The 17,982-nt window shown below is 39.0% G+C and overlaps 1 protein-coding gene and 1 pseudogene across 1 annotated transcript; both read left to right on the top strand.

The window, feature by feature from the left end:
- The first annotated feature begins 13,225 nt into the window (after positions 1–13,225).
- On the top strand, positions 13,226–14,672 carry LOC136282845 (uncharacterized; annotated as a pseudogene).
- Positions 14,673–14,953: 281 nt separating this feature from the next.
- On the top strand, positions 14,954–16,209 carry LOC131787949 (leukocyte tyrosine kinase receptor-like). Its single transcript, XM_066170792.1, has 3 exons — positions 14,954–15,008; positions 15,177–15,695; positions 15,875–16,209. Exons 1-3 carry the CDS (start codon positions 14,954–14,956, stop codon positions 16,207–16,209), a joined length of 909 nt encoding a protein of 302 aa, XP_066026889.1.
- The last annotated feature ends 1,773 nt before the right edge of the window (positions 16,210–17,982 follow it).

Raw genomic sequence — 17,982 nt, 5'->3', positions numbered from 1 at the left:
TTTTGTCAGCGTAATGTTTTCTTAGGCTTAGAGCTTAGGGCAAGGCCCGTGGTCACATGCAAACGAGGGAAGGTGGGAGGGGGGATGGGGGAGAATGGAAGGAACATGGCTCGTACTTAGTTGTATGATGAATGAACAAATTATCCCACGTCTTTCTTCACACAAATACTTGCGCGTTAAAAGCATACAATGTTATGGTGAGGCAAGATTATAGTTAATAATATCCAGGGGACAATGTCAGCCACAAATTGCTTTCGCTTATAGAATAAAGAAGATGCAAATGCCAGGAATGTTTAGACTTTAAGTAGCGGGCATGTGGGGTTGGGGGGGGGGGAGTTAGTGATGATTGGTAAAATAATAACTGAGAAATCATTTTGTAGAGAAACAGTTGTGAACTCAGCTCTTCATATTCTTGTGTATCTAATGTCAATGAATAAATGTAAAGGTCTATTATGCAGTCAATCGCTTTTTTCTTGATCAGTTCAAAACCAAAATCGATTTTCACTAATGACACAGCCAGTGTGACTCAGTTTCTTCATTTTTTTTGCCCGTTGGCCTTCTAACTTTTGCTGCGCATGACACTGACTGTATTCAAGTCAACGCAAAACTTTATTTACTTGTTATATTTTTTTTTTCTGCTAACATCTGAAATATCTTTGCCGGAGGCTCTCGTGCTCTTTCACTCAAAGTGGAGTAAAGCGCTGTAATTTTCATGTAGTTGGAAAGAACGATTCTGCTTAATAATAGATAGAAATATATTGAGAACATTCGTTGCTGGTGGATTGACTAAAAGTTCCCAAGAATTGTTTCTATGAGTTACAGAAAAGAGCAATCACTTTTCTATATTGTAGGTCTATAGTGTAGATTTTAAAGTAAACTCTGGTGAAACTCAATAAATTGATATCTGGCTGTCAGTATTTTCTTCACGTTTGTTAGTTGAACCTAAATTAGTAAGTCACATCGACTGAGAGCAAGGCTAATTTGTAAAAGAACGAAAAAATAACCATGTATCTTACAGGAAAGTTCCTGGATCCCACAACTTCACTTATCATTTTAACTTGTCTTTGATGTTTTTTCGCAGCACACGGAACCAGCCTTGACTAAAGGTCTTTGCAGGGTAATCGAAAATTGTATGATGCATGAATATTTAGGTGATGGAAAACAGTGAACAACAAATTATTCCTGTGACAGCCTTGTATAGCTGGACACTCCTAAAGACGGCTACAAAAAGCGATGCGAATTGTTTGGGGATTTCCAACTCAGTTTCTGATTGGACTTCTGATTGAGCAATCGGAAGATATTAAATGAATAATTCACGCACACTTTTGATTAGACATTAGTCGATCATTACAAGTGTCTCCTTTACTGAACTTAACTTCAGCGGAAAACAACGAAGGTACAATTAAGTACAAAGTAAAATTCGCTGAAATGGTTGTGAGGTGCTATATAAAAACTCATCCTTGTAGATACGGCTAATTATTCACTTGCACAAAATGAGAACAATTGAATCGAGACAGTTGCTGTATGGTGACAATTTCCAGAAGAAATGATAAACACCTTGCCATGAAAGTTTCACATGTAGTGAAATATGACGTGAAGTGAAGTCTGGACGAAGGTTTCATCCAATGAAATCACAATTTGATTTCTAAGACCGCATAATTCGTCAGATAAATAAAGGGGTAAGTATCCAGAGAAACTGTAGTGTTGCGTTGGTGGGAGATTATAACAGGGTAATTTGGTATTATCAACTGAGTTGATGACGCGAATTGGCCACCGTAAAGAGTTTAAAAGTTGAGGAATTGTGGGTTGCGACTGTTTTTATTCGAAGAAAATGGAGCTAAGCTATTGGTGGGAAAATGGTGACGAGAAAACAAGAATAAATTAGTTGCATGAAAAGCGCTCGTTGATACCGTGGGGATTAAGAGTGCCAATTTGAAACAAACATTTTTGTTCTTGAGTTTTGCGGCTTTCCGAACTAACTGCCTAGATGTAGGGAAAGGGAAAGACCACAGACTGCTGTATGCTGCTTAGAATGACTAGGGCGATTTAAGTGTCTAGCGACTGGTTTGGATGCGTCCTTATCATTTCCTTTCCACGTCGCGAAGGTGTTCTCGGAATCGGTCACCCAGTCGTCTTCCTGTTTCACCAATGTATAACTTATTGAAATAATTCAGTACAAGGTATGCAGTAAATAACATTGGCGGAGGTACACGTAAAGTGATCAGTGATCTTTATGGATTTCTTGGGTCCCGACATTTTCTCTACGTTATGAATGAAAGGACAAGTTTTGCATCGTCAGCGAGCGCAATTGAAAATTGGTTTGAAATGGTCATTGGTTTCAAATGAACTTCTGACCAAAGAGTTACCTACGTTTTTTTCACGTTTGAATGAAATAAGTGGGAGTTGCGAAAAGATAGTACCAGTCTCTGAATCGTTTTGGAGTAATTTAAAGTTTTACGAATAATAGATTAAACCGCGTGGTTGTGAGGCTGAAATGTGATAGTGAATGGAATGCGGTCAGTGTTTCCCTTCTCAGCCATTTGTAGTGCTGACTATCGATCAATTTGTTGGGCACAGTGGTGGCCTGCTTGAACGACAGAAACAGGATAGCCACGTTTATCGAAAAACGTGACCAACAAATTGATCGACAATGTGGTGGATGCGAAGATGAATACAACGAGTAACTATGTGAATCTGTAGGTTTGTATAAAACCGTTGCCTTCAATGGTGTGGCCGTAGGTACTAAAGTGGGACCCCGGTTACGCCAATCTTTCGCAGTTTTTATCGAACATCAATTTTTTAGTCATTACCACGGCCCCAAACCTGAACTCTACGGCCGTTACATTGACGATTGCATCGGCGCTACCTCCTCTACCAGAGAGGAGCTCACTCAATTTATAACCGCCGTCAATTCCTTTCACCCGGCTCTTAAATACACCTGAGCAATTTCCGACATCAAAATTTCAATTGAAGGCAACAGTTTATGCATTTTGTGGCCTTTCCTTACATCTAGTCAGTTCGGAAAGCCGCACAACACTAGAACAAAAATTTATCTTCCAAATCGGCACGGTATCAACGAGCGCTTTTCATTCATGACAAATTGTCATTCAAACAATGCATGAAAAATGCATTGTTTTTTCGACTCGTGTAATTTCTGAAAAGTTTTTTCCCGAATATGTGATAACATTTTCAATCTTCACAAAAAGAACCTCAAAAATTTGTGAAAAGACATCGATCGATATCAGGAGTTTCTGCTCTCAAGAACTAAAAATCATAGATATTAGCTTCCTGCCACTTTTAATTATATATACTAACATATATATATATATATATATATATATATATATATACAATTCAAAATGACTAAAATGAAACACGCATGATTCCCTGTAACTCTGAGTTTCGTGCTTACGCACTCATCAGACAGATTTAATTAAATCGCACCCTAAAGTGTAGCCTACTAACAGCCAGGTGAACTCGAAATTGTGTGTCGGATAAATTTTCGATTTATAATTAGACACTCAGTATTCCATACCTCTAGGGGCCGTCGAGAATGTCAATAACAGTTTTTGCTGAGACTGTACAAAGTCTTATTAACTCAGGATAAAAAGTCATTAGCATCTGGCATCCATTCCTCGATTTTGGAGATAGTTTATTATGATGATACACGAAGGTTGAAACTTAGTGGTTTTTGTCTTTGGGTCACGATATTTTCTCAACGCTATGAATGAAAGGACAATTTTTAGACCGAGCGCGAGCCCATTTGAAAGTTGCGGGCTGGCTATTAGTGGAGGTTGCGAAAGATAGTACCTGTCTCTGAATCATTTTGAGGTAAATTAACTGCGTGGTTGTGAGGGTGAAATGTGAACGTGAATGGAATGCGATTAGTATTTTCTTTCTGTGACGTTTGTAGCGCTCGATCAATTTGTTTCACGCGGTGTTGGCTTGCTTGAACGACAGAAACATGACAACCACGTTTTTTGAAAAACGGGCACATTACCTCTGACTGATTTTTCGAACATGAGAGTATTTTTCACAGTCCCGTTTCGAACATTTATCTATTTGTTGTGACAATCGCCGAGACACTCATTATTTAACAAAGAGGGTGACGTGTTTTGGGCACAGATGAGACTTCAGCCATCTCAATTAGCGTGTTATTTCCCTTAAGCTAAAGCATTAATTGAAAAAGGCTTTATTTAACTTCGATTTAATGAGGCCCATATTTACCCTTGACGCAACGCGCGCCGCGACCCAATTTCCAGTAACACGAAATTCCCAGATTACTGAAACCCTTCTAAAATCGTCTTTCTCAATAGCCATCCAGGCCTTATAGTCAGCTGTTTTACGGTAAATACATTCACGGTTCGTCATTTTACAGTTTTGTTACGCGCGCCGCAACCCAATTTCCTGTAATACGAAATTCCCAGATTACTGAAACCCTTCTAAAATCGTCTTTCTCAAGAGCCATCCCGGCCTTATAGTAAACTCTTGTACGGTAAATACATTCGCGGTTCGTCATTTTACAGTTTTGTTACGATATTATTTCACGTAAGGTTGAAAAGACAAGGTGAGATTTTCCTGCAGTAATGTCTTTTTTATAGTCTTAGTACTACTTTAAAGTTTACTGAGGCAATTTTTTACCTGAATATTATCGTTATTGACATAACTAAGCCCCGGAATATTCGCACAGGATTCTTCTCTAACCATTAAGTATAACGAGTTATTTCGTCTGAATACTTACTCTCCCTGCTATGGCATAGCAGGGAGACCCACTTTGCAACCCATTTTTTTCTTTTTTCTCAATTAGAAGATTACAAACGGGTGTAATTAGGGAAATGGTTTTTTCGAAACGCCTAAAATGAAAGTTTGATTCAAAAGAATTAATTAGGTATCTGTCTCTGTAATGCCGTCCATTAACATTTTTTTTACTTTTCGTTACCACACGATGGGGTGGGACCCTTCGTGTGTAATGAAATCTGGCTTTTTGTTCAAAATTTGGCTCTAAAGTTGACTTGAAGTTCGTTCAAAGTCTAGAAAGGACAATTTATGTATTCCAGTTATTTCTAATTTTACCAATAAAAGTATTAACAATAACTAATATGAGTCGATGCACCCTTCAAGTTATGAATAAGATAAACGTTTACACCCTGACGTTTTCTTCGTGCGCTGAAGATCGACAAGATGTCTAGATGTATAATTAATTCGGACGCAGAACATTTCGTTTTATCTGCGAGTAATTATCAGTTTTGTAAAATTCGTGCTGATTAATTTTTTCGCAAGGATAACAAGGCATAGCTTGGGCTTCTTGTGACTTTGTTCAGATTGAAAAACTTGTTTTACCGCGAGAAAGAATAAAAAATGAACAAAAAAATAAAACAGAAAAGAACGAAAAAAAGCAACTATTCCAAAAACTTTTTTATCCCTTGTTGTAAACGGAATAAAACACATTTACGTGGGCCAGTATTATTATAATAAGTAACATTAGAAAAATATATACATTTTTAGACAACATCTGTGGGCAAGTCTCATGCATTCAATAGTTTTAAATTGTCATCACTAGTGACATCACATGCGAGTTATTAAAAAACTGTTTTGAATAATTTGCCACATAGAAAAAAAGAAAAAACGTTGAGGAAATCTTCCTTTGCATTAAGTATAATAGAGTTAAACAAACCAACTAAATCCAGGAGGATCTAATTCCGTTGTGACAATCGCTGAGACACTCATTATTCAACAAAGAGGGTGACGTGTTTTGAGCGCAGATTAAACTTCAGCTGTCTTAATTGACGTGTTATTTCCCTTAGAGTTAAAAAATCTCACAGTCGCTTTTCGCTAGAAATATAAAGGTTTTTTTTCTAATAACATGCTCTTTGTATTCTACTGCTTCGTTCTCACCGGTTTGGTTTTCATAATACCAGAAGGACAAGGTGAGATTTTCCTACAGTGATGCCTTTCTTATAGTCATAGTACTACTTTAAAGTTTACTGAGGCAATTTTTTACCTGTTTATTATCGTTATTGACATAACTAAGCCTTGGAATATTCGCACAGGATTCTTCTCTTGGTATTAAGTAGAACGAGTTATTTCGTCTACTTACTCTCCCTGCTATGGCATAGCAGGGAGACCCATTTTGGGACCCATTCTTTTTTTCAATAAGAAGATTACAAACGGGTGTAAATAGGGAAATAGTTTTTTCGAAACGCCTAAAATGAAAGTTTGATTCAAAACAATTAATTAGGTATCTGTCTCTGAGTTTACCGAGGAATCGAAAGCAAACAAAGACGATGTAAGCTGCTTCATGCGACATGTTTTTGCCAGGCTCTCACCATGCAAAACATTTTTGTGTGTCAGAGTAGATTAGATGTGCCTTGCCGAGAGGTTTTCTCATTTTGAAATTCAGGCCGATATCCGCACTAATGACACCACCTCTGATAAAGTCATCTGGGAGAAGAAACTTTAACATCGAGAGACTTGACTCAATACTTATGCAATTCTCTGTCTTGAAGAAATCCCATTGCAAACCAAAAGACTTTATTTACTAACTTGAAAACAGACTCGTAATTCAGTATGTAGCTGTCCACAAGTTTGCTTTTTTTGTGTGTGTTAATTCTCGTGTAAATCGTTTTCGAAATTTCAAAAACAAATCATGCGATAAGGTGGACATTTGAAACCTAGTGAATATTCAAAACTAACCCAGATCGTCCCTCAAATTAATCACACAGAAGCCATAACAGAAACATAGTTTTCCATTTGGCTCTTATTTCGTTATTCGCTGCTTCCCTCAACAAAAGCACTACAAATTTTGCTGCAAAAAGACAGCGGGAAAAATGAATTGTCGGAGAACCACTGAAATGAAAGAATTTTCTCCTGCAGTCACTTTCTTCATAATTTATTTTGAAGGCTGAATGTTTTTTTTTTTTTGTGTGTGTGTGTGTGTGTTTTGTGAAATGTCTTTTAAAAAGGAGAATTACAGAAGAGAGCCGGGGGGGGTACAGTTGTTCTTATTAACTGCTGTTCTTAATCAGCCTTTGAGAAAAAAAAAAAAGGTTAATTCATTGACGCCGTCTTACCTATCTATGAATTTCGTTTTTCAGGAAAAATGCTGTGGATATTTCGATATTTTCTTGCCTGTGTTTCGGTCACCAACCTTATAACCGCTGAGGATCAATGCAGGATAGAAATTAACATTCGTGGCATGACTCTCAAAGGCTTCGTTTTCAAGAGAATGACAGTAGCAGCTCCTCATATCTGTGATTTCTTATGTGAAAGGGAAATTATATGCCAGAGCTACAATTTCAACAGAAAAGAACAGATCTGTGAATTGAACAACCGCACAAAGGACGCAAGACCCGAGAATTTGCGCTCGGATCCAGCGTGGTTTTATATTCGCCGTTTGAACGCAAGAGGTAAGTATTCAGCCATGTTTGATAATAATTATCAATATTTCGATCATACGTTCGACTTTGCTTACAATCCCCGTTTTCTGATCTCCCACGCTCATCGGTATTGATTTTTCTATCATTTCTCAATTCTAATAATGAACGACATCAGTTCTTTCCCTTTTCTTTGTAGTTGCTTTGTAGTTTTCCACCAATAACGTAGCTCCATCTTCTGCAGATAAACACAAAACCCACAATTCGTGTGGAAACGAAACGAAACGTTAACTTTGAAACTCTGAACGGTGGCCAACTTACGTTATCAACTCGGTTGACAATACCAAATTATTTTGCTATACTCTCCCACCAACGCAGCACCACACTTTCTTTAGAAACTTACCCCCTTTATTCAGTTCAGTTGTTAGTTAACTTCTTCACAAAACAGCTTTGATACATGTGTGAAATAGTGACAACAAATTATTTATTTCAATTTCTTCTTTAAAATGATACAAAAAGCTCAGGGTCTTGAAAGAAGATAAAAAAGCTGGTGGTTCTAAAGGAAAGGTTTAGAAGTGTGGGGGGCCCACTTCCCATGAGAAGGGTGCTTGACAGAGCATTTAATTTAACACATTCAAAGGCGGAATTTAAGTGAATGGGATTAGATCCTCCTTCTAATTCTCTCGTGTTTTTCACTCTCGGCTTCCGACTAGTGCACCTACATATATTTAATTTCAACATTTTTACCCTTACCAGCTCCCTTGGGTTCGATTCCGGAGTTACCAGCACGTTCATGTCAAGAGATAAAAGCAAGCGAAGGGAAAGACACTGTAAGCAACAAATACTGGCTGGATCCATCTGGCACTGGGAAGGGAATTCTGGTTTACTGTGATATGCATTTGGAAAGTAAATCTTTAAATTTACATTCGGAAGGTAAATTTTTTTTAATAAAAATTGATATACATTTATTCAGTTGGGGGATGGGAGTGTAATGAGTTTGGCGACAACTATGAAGAATTTGGTGCCAACTATGGAGGGTTTTGCTAAAACTAAGAAGTGGTTTGCTACATCTAAGGAGTGTATTGCAACAACTAAAAATTTTTTTAAAGTGGTTTGCGACAGCTAAAAAGAGTTTGGCGACAACTAAGGAGTGTTTTGCGACAACTGATTGCGGCAGCTAAGGAGAGTTTGGCAATGACAATGGAGAGTTCGCAGACAGGTAAAGAGGGTTTGGCGACAACTAAGAAGGGTTTCGCGACAACTGAGCAGAGTTTGGCGACAATAAAGGAGGGTTTTACGACAAGTTACCAGTGTTCTTTGCCACTTAAGGAGAGTTTGGCGAAAACTGAGGAGAGTTTGGCGCAACTAAGTAGGGTTTTGCGACACCTACTAGACCTAATATGCAAAACTATACTTACAACACCCACAACACTGAAAAACACCTACTACACCGAAAAAAACCTACTGTACCAAACTACACCAAACTACACCTACTACACCAAACTACACCGAATTACACCAAACTTCGACATTATCCCAAAGTAGACCCACTATGACTATTGCACCAAACGACACCGAGCTGTACCTACTACATCAAACTACACCAAACTTCACTTACTACACCAAACAACGCCTAATTACATCTACCACACGAAACCATACCAAACTACACCTACTACACCAGCATTCCCCAACTACACTCACTACACCAAACTACACCTTCTACACCAGCATTCACCAACTACACTTACTACACCAAACTACACCAAACTACACCAGCATTCACCAACTACACTTACTACACCAAACTACACCTACTACACCAGCATTCACCAACTACACTTACTACACCAAACTACACCTACTACACCAGCATTCACCAACTTCACTTACTACACCAAACTACACCAAACTACACCAGCATTCACCAACTACACTTACTACACCAAACTACACCTACTACACCAGCATTCACCAACTACACTTACTACACCAAACTACACCTACTACACCAGCATTCACCAACTACACTTACTACACCAAACTACACCTACTACACCAGCATTCACCAACTACACTTACTACACCAAACTACACCAAACTACACCAGCATTCACCAACTACACTTACTACACCAAACTACACCAAACTACACCAGCATTCACCAACTACACTTACTTCACCAAACTACACCAGCATTCACCAACTACACTTACTACACCAAACTACACCAGCATTCACCAACTACACTTACTTCACCAAACTACACCAGCATTCACCAACTACACTTACTACAACAAACTACACCTACTACACCAGCATTCACCAACTACACTTACTACACCAAACTACACCTACTACACCAGCATTCACCAACTACACTTACTACACCAAACTACACCTACTACACCAGCATTCACCAACTACACTTACTACACCAAACTACACCAAACCACACCAGCATTCACCAACTACACTTACTACACCAAACTACACCTACTACACCAGCATTCACCAACTACACTTACTACACCAAACTTCACCAGCATTCACCAACTACACTTACTACACCAAACTACACCAAACTACACCAGCATTCACCAACTACACTTACTACACCAAACTACACCAGCATTCACCAACTACACTTACTACACCAAACTACACCAGCATTCACCAACTACACTTACTACACCAAACTACACCAGCATTCACCAACTACACTTACTACAACAAACTACACCTACTACACCAGCATTCACCAACTACACTTACTACACCAAACTACACCAGCATTCACTAACTACACTTACTACACCTTCTACACCAGCATTCACCAACTACACTTACTACACCAAACTACACCAAACTACACCAGCATTCACCAACTACACTTACTACACCAAACTACACCTACTACACCAGCATTCACCAACTACACTTACTACACCAAACTACACCTACTACACCAGCATTCACCAACTACACTTACTACACCAAACTACACCTACTACACCAGCATTCACCAACTACACTTACTACACCAAACTACACCAAACCACACCAGCATTCACCAACTACACTTACTACACCAAACTACACCTACTACACCAGCATTCACCAACTACACTTACTACACCAAACTACACCAGCATTCACCAACTACACTTACTACACCAAACTACACCAAACTACACCAGCATTCACCAACTACACTTACTACACCAAACTACACCTACTACACCAGCATTCACTAACTACACTTACTACACCAAACTACACCTACTACACCAGCATTCACCAACTACACTTACTACACCAAACTACACCAGCATTCACTAACTACACTTACTACACCAAACTACACCTACTACACCAGCATTCAACAACTACACTCACTACACCAAACTACACCCAGCACACCTACTTTGGTACTTCTTTACTGTATCAAGGAAAGAGTGTTGATTTTTATCGTTGACGGTGTGGAACCTTGTTCTTCATGGGTGACGGTTATCATTGATTTATTACCAATTAGACGGATATTCATACCCCTAACAATAAACCCGCATACAAACTGTCGCGCTAAGAACTCTCTTTCCACTGTTCAGAAAAAATGGAACGAAACAGTCAGCTGCGAGCTGCTTGCTTGTAATATCTGGACGTCAAATACAAGTGAATGTTAAGTAATTTCACATAAAGAGAGATATATTATGTATATACATATATATATAAACCCCTGAAGAGTGAAGCGATTCACGAAACAGGCTTGTCGGGATATGTAGTTGCGTCGTTTTTTCCTCTCATAATATTTATTTATATATATATATATATATATATAATCTCTCAATGCACATTTTAATAAAAGCAATAAATTAATTTCTGGTTATCAGTATTTGCTTCTTGTTTGTTAGGTAGTATTCAGTCATATTCAGAGCAATTTTAATTTCTAAAAGAACGGGGAATATATAACAACGAAAACACAAGATTCCCCACATTTACTTTAACGATCCGACCACTGCCGTTTTCCTCTTTTGGCTGGTTGAATTTGTTAAGGAGTGGAAACTTGAAGAGGCACCCAAAGGAGATTTGCTTGAAATTAGTCAGAAGCTTTTTGAAATATTAAGATGAATAGAAAGAAGCGGGGCGGTATTTTCTTTTCTTTCATAACATTACCAGAAATTCGACTAATGGATCATGTTTCAAGCCAAACGGCTTTTAATTAAGGTGGTTGAAAGTTGCAGAGCACTGTACGGCGTTAAAAAAAATTCTTTAATACTTAAGCTTTTACGCGAAGATAACAATCTTCCCACGCTCTTAGAAGTTAGGAAACAGCTATTAAAACAGTTTTAGTTGTGAGATTTTAGAAATTGAAATTTCGAATAGATTTACGTAGATGCAAAAAGACCCTCAAAACAGACTCCAAATCTCTCATGTTGTCTCGTATTTCTACAAACACTCCTGACCAAAAGTTCCATTTTAGAGCTAACATCTCGATCACTCTAATTCATCTTCTCCTATTCTCGACTACTCGACAAGGCTTAAGAAACCAGCTAAAAAATCCAATATATCAATCGAGAAACTCGGAAAAATCAACCAGTTTGAAAACCAATGTTTTACTTTATTCTCTTCAGCTACCGCAAAGGACAAATCCATCAGAACTATGCAATCAAGAGAGACAAAGTCTTGCCATATCATCTCTTTCCTTCCTCGTTTTGATGGCCGTTTTGTAGATGTAACCAGGCCTTGCTATATATTTGTAAATCCGCTGCTCATTGGTTTAAAAGGCTATGATTAAAAAAAGGAAATTTTTTCGGCATTTCTTGGAGGTTACGTGTCTGACCTGAAATCAGCACTTAAAGCTGATATAGCATTGCTCCTGGTTTATACTTGCGTTTAGTTTCAAAGGCAGGTTCCGAATCGATCGAAGAAAGACTATCTAAAGAAACATAGCCTGAGTCTTTCTGCTCGCAGTCCAAAACTTCTCCAACATACACCGTTGAATCTAAAAAATAAGTGTGGTAATCTTGCCTGAGCATAGAATTCGTATTCATCTGCCATGTTATAGTTTGATTTGTGCAGAAAGCTGACTTTCCCCAAGAGAAATTCAAGATGGAGGCTTCCCTCTCCCTCACTCCAAATGCCTTTTGGGTAATTTTCAAGAAAACAGGAAACCACTCTACAGCAAAACAGTAATTGTCTCTAGGACAGTAGATGTACAAGGTGTTATGGGATTCATTACTGTTAACTACTCGGTTCTGCAAAAGTTTTTTACTCACACACACTCTAATCAAAGTAATAATCCTACCTAGAACTAAACCCACGAATTTATATATTTGGTAGCATTTCTGCATATGTAACGGTTGGGACAATATACACTCATTAGCTAGTATTTATATTGCGACAAAACGTGACAAGACGCGAATGGCGCAATGAATAGGATTAACGATAGCACCAATGAATTGCTGATTATGCAACAATTACTGCATGGGTGGGACGAAGAATTAACTTTTGTGTTCCTCTTCTGGTTCGAATTTTGATGAGTTGTGGAAGATGAATCGTACTTTATTCGATTACGGTTTACGAAAATCAGTAGAGTTGAAGGATGGCAGACTGTAGGACATTACGTCGACATTGGAAAAGACAGCTAAACTAAGCAACGCCACAGTTAAATGCAAACATTGCGACAGATCGTTCAAAGGTCAACCATATCTTATCTGAACAGCCATTTACAATTCAAGCACCCAGCTTCAGCCGCACAGAACTCGAACAGCATCAGCTCAGCATCTATAAATACATTGACTATTGCTTAGGGTTACATCAACAACCACTCGGGTGAAACAAACATGCTGAGAATGGCTGAGAGTCAACAGCTTGAGGATGTGCCACGTGAATCGGCCAGTGTTGCGCAAGGTCAAACTCAAAGGTGAAGCAACCATTGGAGAGGAAGTAACAAGCGAAACTCCTAACACTGTCGATTTCATAAAGAAAACACTGATCTTTTGGATTCACTGAAGTCATCAACTAATAAATACAATACAGTTGCAAAGCAACAAGGAGTCAACAGATCACTGGTGTTTAAGTGGGAAAAAGACAGAAGCAAACTTCATGCAGAACTGACTCTAACCATGACGAAGAAGAACACAGGTAGTGCAAGGCCAATGAGACAAAGGAGAAGGATCGCTGGGAACAGATCCCGACGTACTGATCAATATCCTCTGGCTTCCAATCTTTTACTTGCCTAGTTTGAACTTCGGAGAGCAGAAGGATACAAAGAGTCCAAACTTTGGTTAAAAAAAATAATAAAATCGAAAATTGAAGCATGCTATGGCGCAGAAGAAGCTACAAAATTTAAAGGAAGTAGCAACTGGTTCCAGAGATTCAAGGAAAGACACAACATAGTACTGAAGAGAAGGACCAACAAGAAAAAAATCTGGACAGATGATGGCTGGGATACGATCCAGAAATTCCACAGGGATTTGAGGAAAGCCTTGAAAACACAAAGGAGAAGAAACAAGTCCTATACAGTTGACCCAAAGTATGGAAGATGGATACCTAAAAATAGATACAATATCGACTAGTTGGGTTCCTGTCCCATTTGTAAATGAGTAAGATAAAACCTGCGATACGTTGGGTGCTAAGCAAGTGTGCGTGTCACAACCATCATCTCGTTTAGATAAAAGACAGGCTACTCTACAACTTTGTATTGGGGCTGATGGGGAACAAAATGTGAAGCCAGCTCTTATCTTCAGAGGAAATGGGCGTGTGGCCACTGAGGAGAAAGAAAAGTATGACAAGAGGATTGATGTGTATTTCCAGCAAAATGCCTGGATGGATGAAGAAATCAACATGCAATGAGTCTAGGGCACACATTCCAGGAATTGGGAATGATAAAGAAGAAAAAAGTTATATTTGCAGACAATATCAGCTTCCGAATTCAATAATTCCATGAAAATGCAGACATCAGATCAACACTACAGTTTACATGCTGCCTGAAAACCACACTGACAAGATCTTGCCCATTGATACAGGATGTGGTCGGATTATGAAAGGAAAAATTGGTGCAGCAATGGAAAAATGGCTGGAAGAGGAGAAAAATCTCGATAAATGACAGAATAGACTTTCAGCAAAGGATAGAACGATCTTGATGACCCAATGGACTGGGGAGGAGTGGAGTGAGTTAAGTAATTATGAAACTTTCTCTCAGAGAGATTGTGTGAGAAAACTGGCTGTTTGCGAAGAGCAGATGGCTCTGATGATGTAAAGATCTCACTCCATGGTTTGGAAAACTATCAGATTTAAATGGATCTGATAATTGGACTGGAAATGTAAGAAACTGAATGCTGACATTTTGCTCTCTCAGTTTCCTTGTAGGATTGGGAACCTTGGAAAGAGGGAGGCGGGGGGGCTGGTGCATTTTGAATTTGCTTGACTTTTGCTGAGTTTTGAGTTGTTTATCACCAGAACTGCTACCCCTCCCCCAATGTAATATTATTGCCTTAATTCAGGCAGTTAAGGTTAGTTCCATCCATGAATTAATGAAAAAGTTGCGCTTGCACATTGATTTCATCTGTTGGTAGTCTATGCAGTATTTAATTTTAAAAAACAATTTTAAGAAAACCTTACAAACATTTTCAGGTTGGTTTTGCAGAAAACACCCAATGTATAAGAACAAAATCAGCCTGAACCCCCAAAACACCTGTTCTTTTAAGTGGGTTTTTACTGTGTTGGCAGAGCCAAAAGTAACTATGACAATTTCTCACTAGTATCATAACTTTTAATTTTTTGTGTATGTGTTTTACGAAGGATTTACAGCTGTTTTTACAAATCTTGGTGAGAGTGGAGGAAAGGGTCCAGACTCAGTTGGCAGTCACTATACAGGTCAGGATCATAACGGACAAGTCACTGTGTCCAGCGGTATTCAACTGTGGACTGTGCCACACACTGGTGAATACAGAATAGAAACAATAGGAGCCTCAGGGGGGTACAGTAAGGACAGTGTCATAAAAGGAGGGAGAGGGGCGCGGATGATTGGAAACTTTATGTTGACCAAAGGTGAGAACATTAGTATACTTGTTGGTCAAAGAGGACAAAAAGCGTATTATAACAAAAAAACTGGCTCAGGCGGAGGAGGTACATTTGTAGTAAGAGGAGACAACGAGCCTTTGATCATAGCCGGAGGTGGAGGAGGAGTTGCAAATATGACAGAACAACACTCGGGGTGTGATGCGTCCATAAACACAACAGGAAATGCAGGGTATAACTCGCCATTCCTGTCTGGAGGAAGTAACGGAGAAGGAGGACAAACTGATAAACCGCCCTCTGGTAGGTGAAGAATTTCCCATCTATGGATACTGAATTACTTTTTTTGCATTCTACTGCCATCCATCAGTATTTCGAACAAAGAGGTGGTACTGGTCGCTCAGATTTGGATTTTTTTTAGAATTACTAAAAGCCATGATATACTAAGTTGCTAATGTCAATTGTAAATCTCTTGATTGTAGGTGGTGGTGGCGGCGGCGGCGGCGGCGGCGGCGGCTTCTACAGTAATGGAGAAAACTCTAAGATGTCTGGTGGAGGGGGAAAGGGAGGTAAAGGATTCCTGAACGGGGGAGAGGGGGGAACACAGCGGGGTGGGTTCGGAGGTGGGGGTGGATATCTTTACCTCCATGAGTTACCTGGGGGAGGTGGAGGGTACTCTGGGGGAAGTGGAGGTGCGAATAAAGATATTTCCTGTGGGGGAGGGGGAGGTTCTTTCAACTACGGAACAAATCAGCAAAATGAATGTTGTTATAAAACTGCTGGACATGGTAAAGTGATCATAACATTTCTCCACTGAAATGCATGGCAGCACTTTCCTTAGCGTGTCGTAGTAATTCTGTTTTGAAACGCTAATTGATGTTCATTTTTTGCCTCAAACCCACAGGGTTGTCAGCCTGTGCTAATAGAGGAATTAAGAGAGTGTCTCTGTAAGAGCGGTCCGGTCGATTTTGCTTGAGACACGGATTTCGCTCGTTTCTCGTGTGTTGTAAGACATTCATGTACCTATACTAAAACCACAATCAGTTTGATCGGATCTCTTTATTTTTCAGAGTTTTACGGAAATTAAATTTCACTCGAGCGAAGGCTTGTCGTGACACTTTTCAAGACTTTAATTTCATACAAATTTGGAGGACAATTTACAAAAAACTACGGAACTCAGCAAAAAAAAAAAATACCACAGCCATGTATATTAACTCTATCTTATCTATCGAGGCGACTTTCGTAAACATCACGTGTCAATCAAGGAAACAGGAAGACTTGAATGACACCTTATCAGTTCGCTTAAATCACACACGCCAAAACCGATAAAATTTAAGGTAAATTTTTGAAAAAGTGAAGCGTTCTTAACTGATCCAACTAACATAGCTAGGAAGTAGGTGCCATAGAAAAGGTAACTACAGAAAAAAACTTTGCGGCCCGACCTTTACGAGAACTTTATAACTCCGTGAACTTACCTAATTTTCGGTAATCTCCAAGTTTGGCCGCCATTTTGGGGGACTTGTCAACATGAAGCGTAACCGATATAAATCAAGCAGGTAGATTTAAAACCGTCAGAAATAAATACGAAAGCAATTCAAATGAACTTTACTTTCAATTCAAGCGGCAAAATTTGAAATTGTTCGTTAAACTTACCATCCCCATGCGACCATTTATTCCAACAATTCAAACACTAGAACTTTCTGAATTCCCCTCGTCGATTCCACCGCAAGAAATAACCTGTGCCACCCAAGCTTCGACTCGAATGTGAAGTACAAATCAAATAACATAACTGCTTCATCTTCGCGGCAATATCACGCTGGTATTTTGATTTTCCGATCGACAAGAACGGTGATCAGGAATCGATCGGTTTGTTTACCTCATAAACGTGACCGCTGACAAGCCGCGAAGTGAAAACAACATAGCGCGGGGTGGGGTGGGTGGCGGGCTTATCGTCATAAGATATTCGAATACATGCTCAAAAAGCTCTAGGACTATCAGTCTAAACAGCGAAGGCATGCTTAGTGGTACAGACAACTTTTATTTTATTCTCATAACTTTCTCCTTTAAATTAGAACTGGTATTAATTAAATAGAGTTATCAATATATTTTTAACCGGGGTACCCATATAACCTTTTTGCTTGTCATCAGTGGTATAAAATAAGGTGTCTTTTCCACCAGAACCTTTTATTTATGCCCCATTGCACGGAATTAAACAATATACTTAGAATGTTTGCTCTAAATAATTTTTTCTGTTCCCAAGAATGTATGCAAAGTGATAGAGATTAGATTCATTCCGCTGACACGTTCTTTTAAGTTATGGCGCGTGCAGGTTTTTTCTATCAAAAGTCGCGCATGCAACACACCGGAATTGAAAATTCGTCGTAAAATCGCACGAACCTTAGAATGAGTGCAGGCAACTTTGACTTCTGGCGAGATTAAGTGGATTGTTCAAAGGACCCCCTGAGATTTTTTTCAGGACTATAACTGAGATTTGTTAATAACTATGATAATCGTCATCATTAGCGGACGGTGCTTTTTGCCCATTGTTGTCATCATTATCGTTATCGCGCCGGAAGAAGTATAAAGCCGG

This window comes from Pocillopora verrucosa, chromosome 8, assembly GCF_036669915.1.
Source record: "Pocillopora verrucosa isolate sample1 chromosome 8, ASM3666991v2, whole genome shotgun sequence".
In the NCBI taxonomy this organism is placed as follows: Eukaryota; Metazoa; Cnidaria; class Anthozoa; order Scleractinia; family Pocilloporidae; genus Pocillopora; species Pocillopora verrucosa.
The sequence above is the reverse complement of the archived record's forward strand: the minus strand, read 5'-3'. Positions and strand labels throughout refer to the sequence as shown.

Coding starts and splice junctions, on each gene's coding strand:
- LOC131787949 (XM_066170792.1), top strand. CDS start 14,954: ATGCAGTATTTAATTTTAAAAAACAATTTTAAGAAAACCTTACAAACA. Junction 15,009..15,176: donor AACCTTACAAACATTTTCAG/GTTGGTTTTGCA, acceptor TGTTTTACGAAG/GATTTACAGCTGTTTTTACA. Junction 15,696..15,874: donor AACTGATAAACCGCCCTCTG/GTAGGTGAAGAA, acceptor TCTTGATTGTAG/GTGGTGGTGGCGGCGGCGGC.